General features: G+C 46.3%; 2 protein-coding genes across 2 annotated transcripts; one reads left to right on the top strand and one right to left on the bottom strand.

The window, feature by feature from the left end:
• Positions 1 to 1,702: 1,702 nt before the first annotated feature.
• Positions 1,703 to 9,404, top strand: CLDN16 (claudin 16). The gene is made up of 6 exons (XM_032120245.1): positions 1,703 to 1,827; positions 6,455 to 6,557; positions 6,783 to 6,947; positions 8,009 to 8,200; positions 8,541 to 8,687; positions 8,766 to 9,404. The coding sequence occupies exons 1-5, from the start codon at positions 1,714 to 1,716 to the stop codon at positions 8,678 to 8,680; spliced, it is 714 nt and encodes a 237-aa protein (XP_031976136.1). The 5' UTR covers positions 1,703 to 1,713; the 3' UTR covers positions 8,681 to 8,687; positions 8,766 to 9,404.
• A 5,347-nt stretch (positions 9,405 to 14,751) lies between these two features.
• TMEM207 (transmembrane protein 207) lies at positions 14,752 to 20,779 on the bottom strand (the record flags this gene model as incomplete). Its single annotated transcript, XM_032119955.1, has 5 exons — positions 14,752 to 16,831; positions 17,760 to 17,899; positions 18,347 to 18,391; positions 18,811 to 18,848; positions 20,657 to 20,779. Coding segments are annotated over 5 exons (495 nt in total), but the record flags the coding sequence as incomplete, so codon positions are not given.
• Positions 20,780 to 22,507: the final 1,728 nt, after the last annotated feature.

Below are 22,507 nucleotides of genomic sequence, written 5' to 3'. Positions count from 1 at the left end.
AGTGAAAATCATGAAGGTTTCTTTGCCTTATACAGATGTTTGGATACCAGAAAACCCAGCAGAAAGCATCATATCCGCATAACCGCACCAAGACCTGCATCTGGGAAAGATGGAAGAAGGAGAGTTCCTCACTTGTCAGCTTCTACAAGTGGAATTAGGAAACAGAAAGCAGAAAGCTGAAGCAGCAGTCTCTTGCATACCCTGGCTTTATGACCTGGGACTTCTATTCTCCACTTAAGCCTCCCAAAGCACGTGCTGATGACCTATTGCACAGAGTGACCTCTGAGGAGCGGAGTGAGCCTGGCATCCAGGGTAAAAATTGTGGTCTCTGACAGTAAAACCGCCTCATGAGGTTATGATAGGAACTATACGGGTTATCCATTGTAAGAATAAACTTCTCGCTGCTGTGGTATTTGAAGGGAAATCCCGGAGAAGCGGAGGCTTTGAGCAGTTCTGTAAAGGTGCCGCTTGGCTCCATCTGGAGGTGACAGCTGAGATGACAGACACCGCCGGCTTGGGCGAGCGGCTGGAAGCAGAGCTGAACGCAGAGCGAGAGTCTGCGCCTCTGACCCGCGGGGAATATTCGCCCATTCAAGGCAGGTCTCCAGCCTGTTACTGCTTCTCTTTGTATTCAAAGATAACGATCATTGAGGATGCAGTGGTTTCTGTGCATTTGTGCCTTTGGAGTGGGAGAAATTTCTAGTCCCACTCCCCTTTGGTTTTTCTGACAGCTGCTCTGGAGCCCTGATGGCTTTCTCAGCACTGCAGGAGAGGAGACAGTGAGAAGCTTCACACAGAGGCCCCAGCCTTCTGCTCCTGGCAGCCTGTGTGGCCCCCGCTCACCAGGGGAGTCCTGCAGGAATACAGGAAGTTTGCAATCAGAGTAAGCAAGCAGGGAAATTCCAACCACCTGAAATCCTCCAGAGTGGCACTGGTTTGAAAACGTCAAGATTTCCACATGGGAGTTCTATGCATGCCATGAACGAATTGAGGTCCAGGGCGTGAGAGGTGTTGAGGTTTGACTTAAATTCAGAATATAGAGTTCCGTATCTGAGCTGGGATGGGAGTGGATGTTGGCTCTGAAGGTCCACGATTGCTATCTTTTCCTTTCCCTCCCTAGTGACATTCCTGCATTGAACTAGATCATCACTGCACCAGAGACCAACAGGGTGACAGCCAAGGGGCCTGGGATCCACACCAAGACACTTTGCAGTTGCTCCCTGCTAAGGCACGAACCACTGACCAGGAATAAATGTGTGTGTGCATGAGAGCTCCTCTCTGTGTCCCTCAGCAGTGCTCAAAACTTCTGCCCTGGAGAACAAGTTTTGATTCTTTTTTCTAATCCCTATTCTGACAAAACCTGCCATGATACCTGCCCCCCCTGCCAGTCCAGGGCTCCAGTTAGCTGCATGTCACTTCTGCACAGCCCCATTTCTCTTCAGTCAGGCATGACAAGAGCTGTAGTGCTGCAGGGCGGATTGGCTGCAGCAGCTCCCGTGGGCACTCTCACCCTCCTCCTGACCCCTGGCAGGTGACCACTGCTCCTGCAGCCATCACTACCATCTGCACAAGCGAGGAGGTCCTGCTCTTCATGGTCACTGGGAGAGGGTGGTGGTCATCTGGGACACTGAGGCTCAGTCTCTACCCCGGCTTTAGGAACAAGGCTGGGCATTGCTGTTCTCACTCCCCTGGATGTGCTGAGCACCTGCTGGCATGAAGTTTTTCCTCCAATATGTGGGCTGCTTTTTTGCTTTTTTCTCTGCTGGGTTTTTGATAACATCTACCTGGACAGACTGCTGGATGGTGAATGCTGATGACTCCCTGGAGGTAAGACTGGGGTGAGGAGAGCCTGATCACCAAAACCAATGTGTCCTAGAGAGAGTTTGGTTCCCGGTGTCATTACTCCACTCTCATGTTCTTTCTCCCTGTTGTGCTGGATGAAAGTGGATGAAAATTAAACTAATTACTGTGGCAAAAAAAGGGGAAAAGTGGTATTTTGTGTATTTCTCTTTTCCAGACTTTATTATCCAGACTGTGCTCTCACTTAGTAAGTTCAGGAAAGATCTACAGGGTCTGGTTTTAAATGTGCATGAACTTGAATGGAGTTATCCCGTATGTCCAGCCTGCATGGATATTTTGGAGATGTTTCCAGTTCTGTAGTCCAGACTTCTTGGTGGAGACATCCAGCATGCACAGCTGTGCTCTTCAAGTCTTTTTCTGAACAGCCATTGAGCTACAGGGCTACCAGAAATTTAAGGGGAGCAGGGGGACTCAGTATCTCCTGGAGCTCATGTGGACAGTGGCACTCTCAGGTTAGAGAACGGTATTGGCAAAGTAAATTGCAAACAAGGGAGCAGATGGCTGCTTACATGCAAGGTGTGCCCCAAGGACTCCAGGCCCCAAATCATCTCTGTTTTTCCAGCACTCAATACTGCAAATTTGTCTTTTCTTCCCAGCACAGCTATTCATTTCTGTACATTTAAGAGCTGTGAGTCCACAGTGTAGGAATCTGCTCTCTGGAAAATTGGATACTTTAGGCAGTGAAGGTGAAACACCTTCCAAGACAGAAAGTTTGGCTGAATGTATCAGGAGGAAACTTTCTATCTGCTCTCCAGTATACGAAACCAGACGAGCTCCTCTGCTCTCAGTGATTGCAATGCAGCATTTAGTTGCAGCACATGAAGGCGTGAATTATCCAAGAAAGAAGGATAAAACTGATTACAAGAAAAACAATTTTTTTCTCTATGCCACAAGAAATCCTGAAAATCTGACTGTCAGAAACCCTGAAAAGTGGGTGTAAGTGCTGAGGTGTCAGCACATTGCACATATCCAGTGCAGTGCAGTTGCAGTGTGTTTGCACTGTGAGCCTTTCTACCGGGCAAATAGAGTGCACCCAGTGATGCTGGATGGGATATGACTCTTTATTTGGGAGATATTTCAGATTCCTTTCAGGAAGTAGCCAGATGAAGGTATCAGTATACTCAGAAAAGCCAAGTGAATACGATTGTGGGGAAAACCAGAAGAGAGAAACCCAGCTACTGAGCAAAGAGAGTCCAATAAAGAACCAGTCCATTACCCTGAGGCTGTGTAACCTTGTCTTCTTGGTGCAAAGGCACCTGCGATGGGCTGTCCAAAGTGCTCCATTAACACCCAGTTTGGTTCTTAGCAACCACTATTCTCACATTCCGGCTCTGAGTGTGAATACTAAATAATGGAGCAAAATGCCCCCAGCCTTAATACCTGACCACTGATCTCCTTAATGACCCTAATGACTCACTGCCTCTCTAATCAGGGGAATGTCCATGGCCAGAAAGGCGTGGAAACCGCAATGGCTCCTGTTTTCAGCTGGAAAAAGGGTAAGCCAGGCAACTTTGAATCCAGGAGAAGGGAACTCCATCCTTCAGCAGCTGTAGCTGCTGGCTCTTGGCTGGTTGCTTGGCTTTGACCCTGGTCCCCTGTAGCTGGCGAGGATGTGGTCCCACTGGAGAGGAGCATCCCAGGAAGAAGAGGCCAGGGAGTGCCAGGAGCAGTCACCTCCAGAGAGGCTGCAGGGGCCCTGACTCAGCTTTCACAGCCCCTCACCTCCCTTCAGAAACAACAGATTACGGCCACACAGAAAGTTGTTTAAGAAGGTGACTCCTTGTGAAGCATCGAGACAGGGCTGGGCCAATTTTTGCGGTAGTTTGTAGTGAAAAAAGCCCATAATCTTCTTCTCAACAAGTGCTGTGTTGTGTAGACAGTCCCTCCCTGTTGCAGGTGGATTATAAATACCACCACTACTGTTAAATGCTGCCTGTTTTACTCTCGAGCTGGGCTTGTAATCATTGTCTGCTGGCACCTTCTCGGAGTGAGGTAAAACACCGTGACTAACATCACTTTCGTGTTTGTCTTCTCCGCTTTCCCCAGAAGGAGAAGTGTGTGCTTGTTTTGTAATTTTCTTTTTTTTTTTTTTCTGTATGAGAATTATTTTATTATTAATTATACATTATGAATAGGGTATAATTATATCTATTACAGTCATTATGCAGTTCATGTTTTACATGCATACTTCTGTTAGGGAAAGCAGGTCGTGGCAACGTGTTTCGTAATCAAAGTGGGAGATGAGGAGTGTGGCTGTGATGTTTGGCTGCTCAGGGGCTCCTCAGCTGGGCCCAGGGAAGCTGGAGCACATTTGCTATGTGGGGAGAGAGGTGATGGGAAATTAGTGCTACCAACATGGTGCACAGGTCCAGCCATGGGATGGGGAAATCCATGTCCCCACATGATGCCTCAAGCCCTGACCCCTGTCCCCTTTAGAGCAACGAGTTCCCGTGTGCCTGAAGGTCTGTGCTGTCAGCGCAAGGGAAGATGCCCAAGGGTGGCTCAGGAGCAGATTAACAACCAGAAGGATCAACTGTGCACAAAGCAGAGGGGAGCAAGGGTTGGCCCTTGGCAGCAGAAACAAGAACAGCTCGGCAGTGGCTTGGGGCAGCGACAGGTCCCCACACCGACACCCTTTCCCATCCCTCCTGAACCAGGCAATGGGACTGATCCCCTGATTCAGGACATTTATCCCTGGCTGCACACAGGCTGCGTGGAGATGGGCCGGTCCCTGCTTTGCCCATGTTTGGCACTGGCTCTAGCAAGAGTAGTGACAACTGAAACATCCCAAGAAATGCAAAACATAAATCAAGATTCTGTTAGTCTGGGAAGGGGGTTATTTCACAAGCTAGACTATAACTGTTGTGCTTAAGGCCTCTGTTTTGCTTGGAGGGTGACAAAGCCTGGAATCCTGTTAGTCTCTTTATAAATAATTTAGATGTAGATGCTGCATGTAAGATTTAAAAAACAATAATAACACGAGCTGACATTATAATAAAGTAACTGACATTATTAGCTGAATGCAGAGTAGTATGAATAAGCTTATGGTGGTTTGGGAGGAAAGAGAAATTACATAAATACAAGCGGAAAAAAATGTAATTTAATAAAAATATGCTTATTTCAAGCACAGCCTGAATGCTGGTGAGTTAAGACAGAAGAGGACCTGCAACTGCATTAAGAGGGCCATGGTAAAAACACATTGAATGTAAACATGGCAAATTGTTTTACAAGACACTTTCCTCTTGAAAAGCACAGAATAAATGAATCTGTTTTTTCCGTCACTGCTTCTCATTTTTCATCATGTTTTTCATTACATATGCCCAGAAATTCTCAGAAATGCTAAGCACTTTTCATCTGCATGAAACAAAAAATGTAGATTATTTTCCCTCAAATATAAATAGTATCTCTTCTGCCAGTCTGAAGCAGTGAGTCATTTTTACTCACCTTTGATCCATAGAGCAGTATCACAGAGGAGGTGCACAGTTTGGCTCAGACATTGTATTGTGGAGAAAATACTGCGGTTGGCTACAGACTTCAATACATCCTGAATAAGACTTTATTATGTGGCTGAGATATGTTATTATCTGCTTTGTGATTTACACAGGGCAAGAAAAATGAATTTATTGCATCATCCAAGCAAGCCTGGTCCCCTTCCCCTGCGTGAAACTCATTTGCTGGAAGAGTTTCTCCTTCCATTAACTGCAGCGGGTGTCGCTGGCAGCAGCGGGCGGGCTGGAGTCCAAAGCTGCACCGACATTAACTCTGCTCCTTGTATGAGCAATTCCAGGAATATTTTAGAGTTGCTTGTTGCCATATTTGCATTGGTAATGAAAACACCTCCCATATTAAAGTGATTTATGGAAGGCTGGGCTGGGAATGGTATCTACAGCTTGAGGACAGTGGAGACGATTAACCACGATGCTCCTCCATCGTCTGCCCCAGTCTGGATGTCTAAGTGATGACTGTGGCTTGGGCACGCGTGGTCCCATGGCTGGCAGCGCACTGGGAGCCCCAGGGCCAGGATCAGCACCAGCTGCCTCTCATTTTCCAGCCAGAGTCTACAGCTGAGTCATTTGGGGGAAACATTCCCCAAGTGTCTGCAAAGGGGCTCACATCCAGACTCCTCTGCACTCCTCTCCCACTCTCTGAGCTGCTCCTCCACTGTCAGGAGGATGGTGTAAGGAAGGGGAGCATGGGCAGCAAAGTCTCAGGCTGTCTGGTCCATAGCCATGCCCAGCTCAGCCTAGACAAGCGTTTGGCAATGGATGAGCAAACCTGCTCTTAGATCTCTCTGGTCAGCCACCCCCCAGCTCCTCCCAGAAATTTCCTTCAGAATTTTTATCCTTACTAGTAGGCAGGGTTTTTTTCCTAATGTCTAGTCTGAATTCTTTTGCTCTAATGTAAAAACCTTAGTAGGGACACAGAAAACATTGTCCTTTTCCTCCATCCTGCTCCTTTTTCTCTTCTTCAAGCTAAACGCTCCGGTTACCATCATTGTAACTTGACCAGGATTTCTGTTGAAGGGCTAAGATGACCACTTGCTGTGTTGGTGGATACTTTAACTTATGGTCTTCTTTGTCTCCTCAATCCACAGGTGAGTACAAAATGCCGTGGCCTGTGGTGGGAATGTGTCACAAACGTTTTTGATGGGATCCAAACTTGTGATGAGTATGACTCCATCTACGCCGAGCATCCTGGTATGTAAGAGTCAGAGATGTTTCTACAAGTGGTGGGGACACTTGAGTGTAGACTAAAAAAGTATCTGTTCTACTCAGTGACAGATAATTAGAGGCATGTTCCTTTTCTCAGTCAGGTATTACTCCCAGGGGAAGCTGAAAAAAGTGTTCCTGGGGGATCTGACCCCATTACCTGTCCACATTTCCATTCCTTGTGCACTAGAATGATCTGCTTCTGTCCTGCAGTGAAGCTGGTGCTGACCCGAGCCATGATGATCACAGCAGATATCCTGTCAGGATTTGGATTTCTCTTCCTTGTCCTGGGACTGGACTGTGTGAAATTCCTTCCTGATGAGCCGCTCATCAAGCTGCGCATCTGTGTGGCGTCTGGAGTGATGTTGCTCATTGCAGGTATTTCCCCACTGTGTCCCCATTCTGCAGGACACCCTTTGGCAAACTGGGGAAGTGTTAAAAGCCTTCTTTTATTTTGGTTGGTGATTTTCTGTAGGAGGAAGGATTTTTACTTGATTTATTTGTGCAATGCAGTTTCTTCTGTTCAGCACCTGCCTCTAACAGCATGTAGTTCAGTTTATCTGCTTTCAGTTCATGTTTTGACCAGGTGACTTGGCTTTGAGTTGACTGACTTCCATTTATTGCTGTTTCACTGTGGAGCAGTCAATGTTGTTGATATGGCAAAGAGACCTTGCCATAGGTCTCTCGACCAAGTGCTGAAGGACTAGAAAGTCCTGGCATCCTGGTATGGTTTCTGCCTCTGCCATAGATTGTGTGACCTTGGGCAAGTCACTTAGCTCAAAATCTCTGCAGCTGATCTCTAATAAAAGGATAATAACATGTCTGTCCTTTCTAGATGATAAATAACCAACTAGCTCAGGTGCTTTGCTGTTACAGCCAGTGGGAGAATTTTAAAGACAAAAATAAATAGCCAACTAGGGACCAAATAATATTATTTGACTTTATGCCAGTATCAAGCAGTTACCTCTTCTTCAGCCTAAGCAGGTTTAATACATAACTCACCCCAACCACTGGGAGCACATGTAAAACACTCTGAGAGGCTCTTTTAAACATCTTCCATTCACTTCTCAAAGTTTGTCAGAAAAGCATCATCAAAGTTCTGAAAATCAAAACAGATTAGAAAATTAAATTCTGGAGACAACTTTACAACAAGCTGAGAAGGGAGGAGCTTTCTGCCTTTTGCTGCAGAAATCTGAGTGCTGCCAGTGTGCTGGAGGTGTGTGTGAGTGCCAAGCCATGAGGTGCAGCCTCTGCCTGGCAGCACAGGATATCAGCAGGAGCCCGGGTGAATCCGCCAAAGGCTGACCATGGAGAGGGGCCAAACCCTGCTGTCCAAGGAAGGTCATCCCACCCTGAAGTCTGACCCAGCAGACAGCAGCTATAGCTTTAGATTTGATCTCTTGTGGTTCTGTGTGTGGCACCCCTGTCCCGCCCTGCAGGTCTCCCCGGCATCACGGGCTCTGTGTGGTACGCTGTGGATGTCTACGTGGAGCGCTCCTCTCTGCTCTTCCACAACGTGTTCCTGGGCATCCAGTACAAGTTTGGCTGGTCCTGCTGGCTCGGCATGGCAGGGTCACTGGGCTGCTTCTTGTCTGGGTCCCTGCTCACCTGCTGCATGTATCTCTTTAGAGGTGAGGAAGCACAGCTGAAGCACAGCTCAGGGATAGAGCCATTGCTCAAAGTGTGCTACAGGTGCACAGGGTGGGGAAAGTCCTTTGGGGACATCCTTTGGGATGGTTGCTCGTCTCCAGTGGCAATATTTTCAGCTGTAAAATGGGAATAGTCTTAGTTAGGCAGCTCTAGAAAGCGCATCAAGGTCTTCATGTGGGAGCTGAGGTGTAAGGATAACATAAAATGTGTTGTTATTATGTCACACCTTGGAGTGCTTCTTTCCCTGAATCACAAAACTTTGCAGCTGAAAGTCACCAAGCACTCATTGTCAGTTCCTATTTCTCTCCCTGTGCCTCACAGAGACCAGTTCTGGAAGACTCCATTCTGCTTACTCCTTGAGGAAAGGCTATTCCTCAGCTGCGACCGTCGTAACAAATGTGCATTTGCCATCCTCCCAAACGGCCACCTCCAAAATGTATGCGGTGGATACAAGGGTGTGAGGAGGAGGTAAGTGCTCCAGAAAGAGCTCTGCTTTTATTTGTAGTGGATTGCACAGAGACTCAAGCTCTTGTGGTTGTGATACAGGTGCAGTTAAGTGTCAAGGATCTACTGTATGCTACAATGTTTGCATTTATGAGAGCTTAAAAAAACCTTTCCTTCAAGAAAGTAAACTCTGAGAAGATCCTGCTTATGGAATCCTGTTGTCTTGAGTGCTGAGGCCACTTGCGTAAGCACAGACTGAAATAACCAAGACAAACTCTTTCAGCATTTGTCTCAACACTGTTGGTAGAAGTGAGAGAAATCAGCCATTCCTGAATCAGACCGCAGTGTTCTGCACGAAGATCCCCAAACTGCAAGATGGATCTGTTCCACGTCTGGCAATGTGTCGACAGAGTGTACAAAGGAGAAAATACTGGCAAAGGGAGGGACTGACTGACTGACTAACATCTGCACCCTGTGCACTCAGCATGGAGATCTGCCCCTCTTACAGGCTGATGGGGAGCTCTTCAGGACATAAGAGCTGTGTTAAATGTCTGACCCTCTCTTTGGTCCATGAACCTCTGCACTGAGAAAATATTGTGAATCCAGCTGCATTCCTCCCTGAAAAATACAGTCCTTCTCAATCAGTGTTAAAATGTTCACTACAGATGCTCTAGACTCACTGAAATCTGGAAAATGCCAGCTGCATTCTGCTTAATAAAAACATTGCTTGGACAAAGTGAATGAAGATCCAAAATCTGAACTTGTGCATTACAATATATCTACATCCACTAGAAGCTAGGATAAATGACAGTAAAATCTATCGTTCCTTTCCATCAAAAGGTGTTTAAACCCAGTTCAGGACTGCTGTCCCCTGCTGCAATCCAGGCTGCTGTAGGCTGGATGAGGTTACAGCATCAGCCAGGTTTTCTCTAGGGCGGGGGAGGAAAAGCCCTGTATGGTTTAACATGTTCCCTAAGGATGGATGTGAACATTCTTTCATGCCTTTAATAGTAAGAGAACCTGAGACAGAGTTTTCTTAGGGTTGGTAGGAACTGTCCAAATTCAGTCCTTTCTGACCATGGGCGCCACACCATATCATGGGCACTGGGGGTTGGGAAAAGGCTCCCAGCACAGAGATTTGTCTTCTCAGGGGCGCTGAAGAAACAAAAGTGGAGCCTCAGCTGGGTGTGCACAGCCATGGGTGCTGAAGCACCACCAGAGGCAGGCTTTCTCCATGGACTGCTTGATGGAGAGGCTGGATTTCCTTCTCCCAGACAGTATGAAGTGAAACCTTATGTCATGTGGGCCAGAGGGAGATGGCGTGGCTAAGGATGGAGTGGGCTGTATCCCAGGCAGCACTTCTGATAACTCCTATGGTGGAAAATGAAGGGTTTGAATCCTCTGATGAATTATCCCAGAAGCAGCACCTTGTGCTGCCACACAGAACTGACCAGCAAGGCCAAAACATAACCCAACCCTGACAAGGCTCCAAGTTGAGAAGCACTTGGGGCCTGGAACAGACAGGACAGCAGCAGGTCCATATGGCTCTGCTGCAGGCCCAGGCACCTCCACAGGGCTCAGACCACAGCAGAACCATCTCAGCAAGAGCCCTGGTAGCAGCTCTGCTCCCCGGGCAAGGGAGGCTCGTGCCTGCAGATTTTGTGCCTGCAGAGTTCATGCTGTTTGGGCTGGCAGACGTTTATGTCAGCCAAACTGAGAGCAGGTTACTGCCAACAGATGAGCTGTATTGAACAGATGTAAACACAGTAGGAGAGGTGATGGAGGCTTTTTTACAAGGTCCTGAGAGACAACGAGTACAAGAGTTATGAGCAATGTGACGAATTCACAGGTTATACCAAGAATGCACAAAGAGATCTGGAGGTGACAGGAATTTTTGTCTGTTACTGCAGAAAGCTGCATTCAGAGCTTGGTGTTTTGGGCTTTTTAAAAAACTTTTTCACAGCCACATCAGAAATGTGTTTTCTGTGGGGCTTTGGGACAGGAGAGCTGACACTGCTGATACTCTCTGCCAGGGCAGGGAAACTCTGGGAACAATTTTGGGTCTGGTTCCTTGGCTGTGTCTCTGCTCCACTGCTCCTTCAGAGACACACTGGGAAGGAGATGGAGGGTGAATACACCCCAGAGGCAGAGCTGTGTTCAGTGACTGCTCCACTGCCCACATCCCCGCTCCTGCCCAGAGAGGCAAATGCTCCCTCAGCCTCCCTGAGGGATGCGAAATGCTGCAGGCCGCCTCAGCCCAGATCACCCAGCTCAGAGATGCTCCTGGGGAGGAGGAGGTACTGAGCAAAGACATCATCAACCCTGAACCAAAACCTCCCCAGCCTATGCAGCCAGCACATTATCCCTCCCCACAAACGCTCAGGGATGCCTGCCAGCCTCTTGTTGCTGTTTTCTATAACTTTTTCTGAGCACAGAGGTTATTTCTTGCTGTGAAGATTTATTTCTTGTTTAGCAGAGAAGAAATGCAGGTGTAATTGCAAATCTCAGACCATTGATTTCTCCTGTTCAGCACTTGAGGAGAATTCTGGGCCTTTGTCCTAATGGTCTTCTGCTTGTTTTAAGGTGGTGGGAGCTGTTTTGTGACTTGCAACACGTTGGTCACACCAAGCAGTGGCTCAGTGGGCACTGAATGTCTATGCCCTCATCAGGGGTAAATATAAAGGATTAGTTTCTTTAGTCCCTCCAGCCCTGTGTTCTTCCTTGGGGTACACAAATGGAGCACACACATACCCCAGATACTACGTTAACTCCTCAAATACACTTCACATACAAAGAATTTAGGTACAAATATTCTTTGCATATGAAGAAGAATATTGCATCAGCACTTGTGAGCCTCTCTTCTTCAGTATCTATCTAGAATAAGAGTTATTTCTTTAATCATACTTCTATTCTAGCCAAACTCTATGATAGTTTTTGAGGATTTATCTCCTGCACAAGATGACTGGGAAAAGGTCACAGCAACTCTTAGTTTTGCTAGGTTAATGTTTTGTAACCAGTCCAGTGCTGCATTGCTTCATTATTCAAATTCTGCTGACAGTCTATCTGGTGTTTTGATCAGCTGTTAATATTTAATTGTTAATCCCTGTTGGATTTAATACTGACACAGGTTACATGACTGCAGGATTCACTCCTCATTAGCTCATTATCCGGCCACAATGCAGATCTATTCTAGTTTAATTGTACATTCATTAGCAAGAAACCTCCCAGAAAATAAACAGGACTTATTTTTCCTTTCAAAATCACAACCAGTCCCTAAGGCTAAAGATGTATCAGGTGAGCTCAGTTATTAAGGTATTTCCTTAATATCTACCTACATTCCATTCAGCAGCAGCTCACTAGGAGTGATTTTCCCCTCCTGATGGCCATCGATGGCTTACCAAGGCTTTTTGCTCAACCTCAATTTCCAGCTGAGCTGAGGCTCAACATTTAATCCATCAGTTCCAACAGCTTTTTAGGTTTCTCTGTATTTTCACTAGCTTCCAAGGGGTATTTTTATATGTTTGGGCACCTCAGTCTTCGTTTCCCAGGGCATAGGGAGAGTCAGGGATTTAGCTGCGAGCTGGGAGTAGCACCCTTCCACCCAGTGTGCCTGCCCCAGGATGCTTCCTTGAATTGGGGCTCCCCATTGTCCTCTCCACTGACAGCTCCGTGCACCCGGCTGATTGCAAGTTATGGAAAACAGTGATGTGTTTAGGTAAGATCTTTGCTAAGTTGATTCCATGCCTTACAGATAGCTATTGATTTCCCATTTTGATACAGGCAAGTGAGGGAGATAATAAAAAAAATGTCATCTGCAATGGCTGTCCTTTTCTGCATGCAGCATTTCGTTCCCTCCCTGCCTGGATCAGCCTTGCTCATGAGGGCTTTTAACAACTCCAGCTGTAATTAAGGCTCACTCTTACTGTGACCTTGTGAACTAGGCTATCTCCTACTGCAGCTGCATCAATGTTTCCCAAGATATGGATTTCCTGCCTTTTCACAGACATTGCCATGTGATTTTGTTGCGACTTCAGTAGATCTGAACAATTATTTCCAGTAGACAGGAAAATTAGTGCAGCATTGTGTTTTTCCTACAAGCTGTAACATCAGTGGGATCTAATAAACACAATTGCCTTTGAGTGTCGCGTCTCTCTAGCCCCATCCACGTCTTGCTCAGGAAGGTGTTTTGCCAAGCGACCTGCTTTGACTCCTGTCAGGGGAATCAGTGCTCTCCTGCAAGGACACACAAAAGGCAGCAGCACAAACAGGACCGGCCCTTGGGCATGGGGGAGTGATTTTGGAGGCTGCCTAGACCTTTGCTGGTAGCTACAAACCTCAGACCCCAGTGTGCACCTGCAGCAAGGCATCTTCAGCAGCTGTAGAATTTATCCCAGTTTAGACACATCTACTTAGAGTCATTTCATAAACTTTCCAAGAGAGAAAAGTAAAATTCCACCAAGAATGCAAGATTTTCTCTCTCAGCAGGGGCTGGACTCCCACAGTTTGCTCTTCTGCGTCTGTTAAATATTGTGAGAAAGTGATTAATGACTGAAATAACTCTGGCCAACCTCCGTTACAGGGAGTGAGAACAATTTTCTCCCTGTAGCTCCTGGGTTCCTGCTGTAAAATGCCTTTGAGCGAGGAAGGAAAGAGCCGGAATTGTGCCATCTAGTGACCCAAAGAGAGCGGGCATCTGTCCCCAGCCCCATCCTCATCCCCCCTGCGCAGAAGTCTTCAGCCTATAATGCAGAATTTTGGATGACAATTGAAAAAAAATATTAATGAGCATATCAATTGTTTTCCCATCTTTCATGTCCAACCCTCCTGGCACTCCAAACTGATGCCCTGTTATGGCTCAGCTGCCTCTGGTTTTGCTCTATTTGCCTGAGAGCCAGTTTATGACTTTATTATTCAGCTCTTAATCTGCAGAGGTGAAAGTCCAGCCGTGTGCCTCACCACGTTCCCTTTGTCTTTTGCTTCCAGATGGTCACCAAGCAATTAGCTCCTCTGCACTGCTCCCGTTTCCCCCTCACAAGGCTTGCTGATGACAAGTTCTCCCACAAACACATCTGTCTTCTAGTGTTTTTTCAGGTTTTTTTCTAGAGCTGTTGGCCATTTCTTCTCAAAGTCAGCAGGAAGTGCAAGTCAGAGGATGAGTGGCAGCCAGAGAGTCACAGCAGGACAAGTGCTTTTCCAAGGTGAACCGTATTCCTAAGGTGATGAATTATAAGGGAATGGCTCTTCTTTCCTTGCAGTTCTGGAAACATCAGCCAAATTCCATTAACTGCTCTCATTAAGAGCTGAGTGCTTATAAAAATATCAATTACGTGGCAAAATCTCTGCTTGTGTAAGAATGGGAACAGAGGTCTGGAGAAACCTTGTCCATTCTGCTGCAGCACATGGGAGTGAGGTGGCAAGCTGGGACAAGCAGCTTTCTTTGGGAATAATAGGTTGGTGGGGCCACCCAGAACGCTTTTGTAGAAGGAAGAAACCCATCCTCTTGTCCATTCCAGTGATCAGGAAGCCAAGGACCAGGGCCCCTTCTCAGGGTACTCTCCTTCCCTACCCCAAACCAGCAGCAATATTAATTTATGTTCCCCCCCCCCTCCTCCCCAGCAACCCCACAGGAGCTCATTTTTGCAAATACCTCCTGGCTTTCAGCAGTTTTTGGAAGCTCCCATGGCTCCTGTCATGTTGGACAGGTACCACAGCACACAGGTTCTCCCATGCTGGTGACTCCAGATGGAGCCTGATTTTGTGACAGCCACTAGCTTACTTTACTATGAGCCACTTGTCGCAATTCTGATGGAATAATTTTATTCATTTTGTGCATAATTAAAGCACCTCAAACATGAAACCGAATGCACACAAGTAGCAGGGGAACAAACCCATTCCCTCGAATGTTTGTCTCTGCTGAAAGCCTTGCTTGCCCTCTGTTGGGTGGCTGGGGAAGCTTTTATCACCTCGGGTAAAAGCTTTTACCACTGGTCCTTGAGAAATAGGGATGCAGAGGGATTGGAGGCATTGAAACCAGAGCAGTCCTTGCTTGTTAGCCTCTCCAGCCATCTGATTAGAAGGTGACATTCAGTGAAATTAAAGGCAGCAATTTATTTAGAGCCAAGCCATTAATAAGCAAGAGGCAGTAATGTTTTATGCAGCACATAATGCAGACAACCTGTGGAGTTCACTGCCACGAAGGGGTCACTGAAGCAAACACAGTGTGTAGGTGGGAATCAAGTGATGGCTGATTTAATGCCCACTAACAGGCTATGCAAGCTGCAGTGACAAACATAATCAAATCTCATGCTTCAGGGCATAAATTGAAGGGGTTGAGTGGTGGAAGCAGTTATGTACATGAAAGATCTGATCCTGAGAGGTGCTGATTACCTGAAATTCTTACCATGTTCAGCCAGCAAAAGGACACTCAGAAGTTGGTTGACTTCTCCCCTGGCTGAGTCTGTACTTGCTAATTTTCCTTATTAATAAACCCAGTAATATTTTAGCCTGCTGGCACAAACATTCTTTTGGCTACAAGTAACATTTATTTCCTTTCACACAAGAGTCAAACATCAAAGCTGCTTCTAAAGTAAGATTTTAGGGAGATAATTTGCAGTGGTGCTGGCAAATAATTTTCTCTCAAAATATGCTGCAATTCTTTATTGAGCAGAGGTACTTACATAGAATCATTATGAGAATATTATAACCTTTAGTGGATTTATCTTCCCAGTTTCCTTCCTGAGCATAGGAACTGGTGCTAACCTCAATCTACAGGTGGGGAGGTGGCCCATGAGGCAGGCTGTGGGCTTCCATTAATCTTTTGGGATTCTAATCCCAGGTGGACCCAGCTGCCCAAATTGGGCTCATGGCTCCATGGGAGTACAGAGCATGGGATCAGGTGTGACATTACCTTCTGCAGCAAGAGAGGTCTGACTGCACCCCCAGCCACTGAGAGAGCAGAGGCAGAGAGGTCAGGCAGGCTGAATTCAGCCTTCAGTGAACTGCCCATGACAAACAAAAGGAAATCTTTGCTTTCATCTGGAATCCAGCTAAGGCGGAAATTCAGCATCCTTCTTCAGTAATTTGAGAACTAGTTAGGCTAATACCTCCAAGGAATGACTTTTGTTTAGCTGATCCTGCTTGGGCACAAGGCAGTCTGGATGGCTTCTTGTTTTTCCATCCTGTCTGCAGTGATCACCTCAAAGAAAATGGCATTCTTTATCCTAATAGATTTCTGTAGGTAAGTACTAAGTACCTAAGCCCCCAATTCATGTCTGTGGGGAACTTCCAGTGGGTTCTGGGCCATTCAAAGCCTAGTGGTCTGCAGTGCTAGGGCATGAGTAGCTGGGGACAGTCACCATGAAATTAAGAACAGCTCAAATGAGCAAACTCACTTTTTTATGCCCTGTAACCAGCTCCTACCACTGCTACTCCTCCATAATCCCTGTCTCTTGTTTTCTCTTCCCTGGCCATAAATTTGCTGCCTTTTGCACTAGACAAATCTGATATGCTGTGCTAAATATTTCAAATGTGGCAAATGATCCTTCATCACAGAGTGGCATGATTGCATTACAATGTATTAGAACAACATGACTTTGCCAGAGGGTGTTTCTTGGCACAGCGCCGAGAGAAGGAGGCAGCCCAAGTTTGAGAAGTAACTACCAAGTCATTTATCAACATTTGGTCCTAAAACACACTGGGTTGCACCAGCTCAAGCAGTCTTAGAGAGATAAATCTAGAGGCTGAGCCAGAAACCCCAAATACAGACATGCCTTTGAGGAAGCTTCTTGAAATCCAGAGACATCAAAATGTCAAGCTGAGCTCCAGTGACAGATTCAACACATACTTTTGGCATTTATTCTGTTGCATTTAGTCTCGTCTTTCAGGTTCAGATGAAATATGTGCTGCTTTTCAGTCTCTTGGCCAACCTGTGGAAAGGGCTGATTTGATCTCACACTCCTTCAGCATGATGGAAGACCTCTGATGAAACAAGTAGGATCACTGAAAGCCAACATGTGGTGTCTAGAACTTGTTTTCCTTCACAACATCCTCATAAGATGGAGGCAATTCAGTTCCCTCAAGGCTGAAGCGTGGGGCAGGAGAACAGGAAATCTCTGCAGCCGTGCAGGGGCTCAGGGATCCGGAGAATGGGCACGGAGGTGCTTCAGTAGCTGGGGAAAAAGCAAAGTCACAACTCTGCAGCAGACAGGCATGAAGGGCAAGCGTGGGAGCGAGAGGGGTGAGCCCAGGAGGAGCTGCCAAACCACTTGGAAACAAGATAGGCATGGATATAATTTTTGAATGATGGCATCACAAAGTCTTTCACCATGAATTCCAGATACAAGAAGTTGGGACAGAGGAATTTGGGTGGGTTTGGGTCCTCCCTGTGGAGACACTGTCCATGACCACCCAGAAAGCAGGTAATATGCCCTCTGGGAAGGGCTTAGCCTAGTAACAGGATTAGCTTTATTTTTCTTGGAGGGATGTTGTCTGGCCCAGCCTGCTGGCCATACTCCAGGGCAGTTCTGGATGCTACACATAGTCATTAAAGCCCAGTCCTCAAAATATGGGTGTTCCTGGGGGAATGTTCAGGGCGGCTGCCACAATGAACAGCACCCACCAAGATAATCTTTTGACAGACCCCAGGGTGTATCAGCCAGTTGAGCTGTCTACTGGGGTGGCTCAAGTCAGCCCAGTACAGTTTTGCCTGAGTGAGAAATGAAGGACACATGCTGAAAAGGACTGCCTGATCCCAGAGCCTGTGGGCTGCTGAGTGCCCTGGCACTGAGGAGAAAGTCCCACACACCTCCACTGTTAGCCTGGCCAAGCCCCAGTCAGACACCTTTGGGACACACGGACACACAGGGGCAGCTCCAAGGTATGGCTTGGAGAAAAGTGGATGTGGCTTCAGCCCTCCAGTCCATGGTCTCGATGTGTCCCCAAGACACCAGAGTTGGGCACTCCCACTGTTCACCAGTAATACAGCTCCTGGTTGCTTCCCAGCTCCCACTCAAGCTTGACTGCTTTTTACTGGGTTATGGATGGGCCACAGGAAGGCCACCAGGGCCAGCAGGACCTTGCAGCAGGGACAGGACTAACCACAAAAGGCATCTGAGCTGCTGAGGGCAAAGACAGCCACGGTGCGTCGGGAGAGGCAGCTCCGCCGCTTCAGCCAGCACTGCAGGCAGCAGCAGATCCCGCAGGACAGAAGCACAGCCAGGAAAAACATCATCAGGAACCTAAGGCAGAGGCAGCAGGGGAGGAACAGTACTGTCACCATCTGCGGGCAGCACCGACAGATGGCTGCACATCTTCAAATTAACATATTCATTAACATCTTTTGCAAATAGCCCTTAAATGTTGTGGTTTCCCCACCAGCACACTGGACACGATCAAAGTCCCCAGAAACCAATGTCTCGCTCCTGAGTGCTCAGCAGCAAGTGCTGGCTGGAAATTCAAACATTTCTCCCTGAAATCATCCATCGTTTTTTCCCAGCTCAGTTGTCAGCATACAGTGAGGGAGGATATGGATAAATGATTTCCATTAGTTTGTAAAGACAGAACACAGGGACAGCCCAGGAGCAATGCTCTCTAGCTATCAGTCTCTCTTAATGCCTTTCTCTCCATATATCCATCAAAGAATATTATTTGCCAGTTTTTCCCTCTAAAGCAGATCTGAAACTTACCACACATACCAGCTGCTAAAGTTTTCATCGCTCTGTCCAGCACACCTAAAAAGGGAAGAATAAAAAGGACTTCCAGTCCAGGGTGAGTGGGCTGCTGTACCCACCCCAGCACGTGTCTACCAACACAAAGAGAAGCACCATCAGTAAGTAGAAGATTGAGAAGTTTTCTTCCATTAAGGAAGCCCTATTAAAAATTTCTCTATGTGGATGGGAGCAATGAAGATGACGCAAGAAGCAGAGTGCCACTTGTTTGCCTTTCAACACTGACGCCCGCCACCAGCGTTTTTGCTGAAAACCCAAAGGGTTGCCAGCCTCCATTTCCTCTTTTGGAAAAAAACCCTAAATGGCCTTTTTCTGGGAGTCCTTGTTCCTCTGCTGTGCTGGTGTGCCAGGCAGAAGCACAGCACTCCTGAAAGAGCCTGAGGTGGGGGCAGCCGTGGGTGAGAGAATGAAGCCACACTCACCTCTCGCCAAGCTCACAGTCCGACCCAGAGTCTGCTAACTGAAAACACACACGTAAATCAGTGAGGGCAGGTATGTGGGGTTTTTTTACCATTTACCAGTGTAATTACTGTTCTTAGAGTGGGAAGTTGGAGAGGAAGAGACATGCAAGTGCTGGTCCTGCAGGGTTGAAACCAGACCTCTCCTTAGGAATCCACGTCTGTGGGTCTCTGCTCTGAGCCAGCTCATATCAAAACCAGCAGAGAACCTCACCAAGAGCTCAATAAATTCAATAGCTTTCAGATGAAAGCTAGGCCAAGCAGAAAGCATTCCTTTTGATCTGAAAGAGGGAAAGACAAGAGCAGGGAAACACCAACTGGAGTCTGAGACCTGCTTACTGCACTGGGCTTCGCTATTCAGAAATATCTGTTGAAAATTCCCCATAACCAAATTCTTGTTCTGTGGCTCATTTTTTTTTGGGAGCTAATTGTGAATACAGCTGTAAATTGGAGCTGTTTTGACCAGAAGTGTGCTCTACCCAGCATTTTCCTGTTTTCAGATAGTAGTGGTGCATCATTCCCAGAGTCAGGTTTCAGGTATTGCAAATATGTGAACCTGAAACTTGTTTTTCAGGTATATTTTCTACTCTCAGCTCATGCCAGTTTATTTTTGCAAGCCTTGTTGATCTTAGCCTCAGTTTCATATTATCTGTGCAAAAAGTAACCAGACCAGTTCATCAGTATAATTGAATCCAATTCAATAGATTTTTTTGGCTGTCTGGTGTTAGGTGTGTTATTAGAGTTGCCCAATGTTGCTACAAAAAAATTCAGGTCAGGTATAGAATTGTGATAACACTGGAAAGCAGAATGAACAAGATAGAGGAATTTAGATTTATTTCTTGGAAAAAAACTATTAGAATGTAATTTGTAAATAATTACTTTGGACTTCCCTCTGCATATATCCAAAACACTAAGAGATTTCTGACCCTGAGTCAAACTGGAAGGCTCTGTTCTGAATTCGAAATTTGTATCAAATATGCATAACTGAAAGATCTCATTTTAAATCTCTAATTAACAGGACTTCTTTTTGTTATGCAAGGCTTGAGCCACTGTAAACAGCAAGAAATCCCCCCACAAATCTCTATAATGTGTCTGATCCTGTGCACACACTGCCTTTCAGTCCCTAGTTTCACCAGAGACCTTTGGATATAGTAAGTCTTTCATATAAAGCATTCTCTGTGAAATATCATGAGTGGCTGAAACCCAAATGAGGAATAGAGAAAAAGACAGAAGCTTCAGCTCTTCCAGATGTGTCCTTTTAAAACTGAGCTAATTTTCCATGTCACATAGGCACCCTGGTGCAGAATATTTTAATTCTTTTGCAGTTTTTTGCACTTCAACTGATTATTAAAATAACAGGTCAAAAGCAGATAGCTGACTGCTGTGATTACATGTATCCTGAGTATTCTTCATGGCTGAATGACAACCTCTGGACTCTCTTTTATCATCCTTCAAACCACCTCAGCAGAGCCACCTTAGCGTGGTTAGACTGCAGCAAAGTGCATCTGCTCTGAGGCAGGAATCTGTCAGAGCAGCCAAACACCCACCCGTGCTGCTGAAGCCCCAAGCTCTTCCATTTCAATTGCCACAGACAGAATAAAGGACTAGGGCAGTCATGTTTTCTCTGCATTAATTGGAATTTTTGTGAGCATTAAATCTTCACCAAATTCATTAGGTCCTTAAAAAAATCCTTCACACACACGAAAAAAGAAATCACAACAAAAACTGATGTCTAAATTCTATAAAAGTTGGAATCTTCCCCCCACAAAACCCCTAAAATCAGCCTGGTCCCAGTGAAGGGTTTGGTTACCTGGAAGGAGGTTAAACACAGAACTCCAGTTCCTGCTGTGATCCACGAAGTTAAACACAAAGCTCGAGGTCTCCGCATTATTAGTGTGAGAAATATTGGAAGAGCTTTGTTTGCAGCCTTGTTTTACCCTCTGTCATTTGGTGCTTTTAAAACTTCTCTGCACATCGTGCCTGCAGCCAGAGAACACGTTACCCAATGGCTTCTTGTGCCTCAGAAATTACCGCTAGCCAGGCAGTAAATTTGGGTTTGCAGGGACACAAACAGCTACCAGAAGTTAAAGGAACACTGGTTTAAGGTCAGCACCTTGCAGTTGTTTCGGTATTTTCATAGCTGTTCACAAATTCCTGCTGCTGAAGCTTAGTTCCATATTAACCCACGGCTGCATTTAACAGGACCTGCTACAAATAAAGAGCCACTGGAGTCCGTGCAGTGGGGCCACACTTTCATTGCATGCTGCCTTCAGATGGAATATTGGCATTACAGAAAAAGCATGTCCTGTGCACTGTGCCTACCACCTCAAACCTGCACCAAGGATGAAGGAAACCCTTCCCAGCCTGAGACAACCACCATCAGCACCATTACTGCTGTTATGCAGTTGCCAGGGTTTGGTTTGACAGGAAAATGCAGCCAAAAAGACCCCATATATCCCCAATGGTTCTTACAAGAGACACAAAATTTTTAATCCTGAAGATTGATTCAATTCCTATAGATCATCCAGGTGATGTGGTTAAACAGGGGTAGAAGATGGTTTGCACCGTAGCTCTGATCCCCTCAGAAGGGACAATCCCAGTTTGTTCAGCAGTCAGTAATAGGTTGTCACCGAAGTTTACAGCCCGTGGCTGAAATGCACCATTAACTGCGGTTCTTCCAGATTTAACACTAAGGGTGTTGCCATGAATATGTTTAGTTGTCACTCCAGAGTTAAGCATTATGTTGGGATGCCATTACTTCTGTAATGATTGACAAAGCCGAGCTGCTCTTGAGATGTACCTCTGTGGCTTTGCTTCAGCTGAAAGGTCAAGAAGTCTAACCAGCTGTGATATACATACACAACACAGGTTTGTTATTTAATGTTCAAGTTTTGCATAAACCCAGGCCAAGCCTTGGTGTTCTCTAATGTTTACTTTCAGCTCAGCACTAATGAAAGGCGAGTCCCTGAAATGATGCCCGCTGAGAAAGCATCTCTCATGATGGTGCTAAGTACATGTGCTATGGAATATAAATGGTCTGAACATGCTGTCCTGCTTCAGACCAATCCTTTTCAGTGTTGCTCAACAGTAAATTGCCAAACCAATTTCTTAGCTGTTTTCTTAAAAGAAAAAGCTCCTGCAGTATAAAAATGTGCACAGCCTTGCTGGGAACTGTGTGACTCCTACAATTTCAGGCTTCAATGAGGTTGTCCATCATCGAACTAATTTCAGTTTTCTTCCTCTCACAATTACTTCCCTCATGCCAGCATCCAGGGTACTTTCAATTTAGAACCACCAAACGGATCAACTCCAGTATTTCAGGGGGCAGGTACCTCAATGAGCTCCTGGTACCGAAAAATAACATGTGGCAACTTATTACTGTCTCTGTCCGGCTCTGTGGCTCACACACATGCATGCACAAATGCACAGCCAGCTTCAGTATAAGGTCGGTGGCAAAGAGGCAGGAAGGGTCTTTGTGTGGGTTCCTACAGGAGCTTTTACAACCTCCACCCTGCGAAAGGGCCAGAGGCAAAATACCCAGAGCACTGCAAAACCCAAGCTTTTATATGGGGGGCGGGAAAAGGCGGGACTAGGGAACAGGGACCAATGGGAAAGCTCTGGAGGAGTGGTGAAGGGCAAGGGCCAACATCCAACCACAAAC

The sequence above is a fragment of the Corvus moneduloides genome, chromosome 10 (genome assembly GCF_009650955.1).
Source record: "Corvus moneduloides isolate bCorMon1 chromosome 10, bCorMon1.pri, whole genome shotgun sequence".
Lineage (NCBI taxonomy): Eukaryota > Metazoa > Chordata > Aves > Passeriformes > Corvidae > Corvus > Corvus moneduloides.
Note: the sequence above shows the minus strand (reverse complement) of the source record. Positions and strands in the feature narration are given on the sequence as shown.

What these genes read in the sequence shown, in the direction of transcription:
- CLDN16 (XM_032120245.1), top strand. Translation starts at nt 1,714, where the DNA reads ATGAAGTTTTTCCTCCAATATGTGGGCTGCTTTTTTGCTTTTTTCTCT. An exon ending in CATCTACGCCGAGCATCCTG is followed by an intron (nt 6,558 to 6,782) that starts GTATGTAAGAGT and finishes TCTGTCCTGCAG; the next exon opens with TGAAGCTGGTGCTGACCCGA. An exon ending in CTGCATGTATCTCTTTAGAG is followed by an intron (nt 8,201 to 8,540) that starts GTGAGGAAGCAC and finishes TGTGCCTCACAG; the next exon opens with AGACCAGTTCTGGAAGACTC.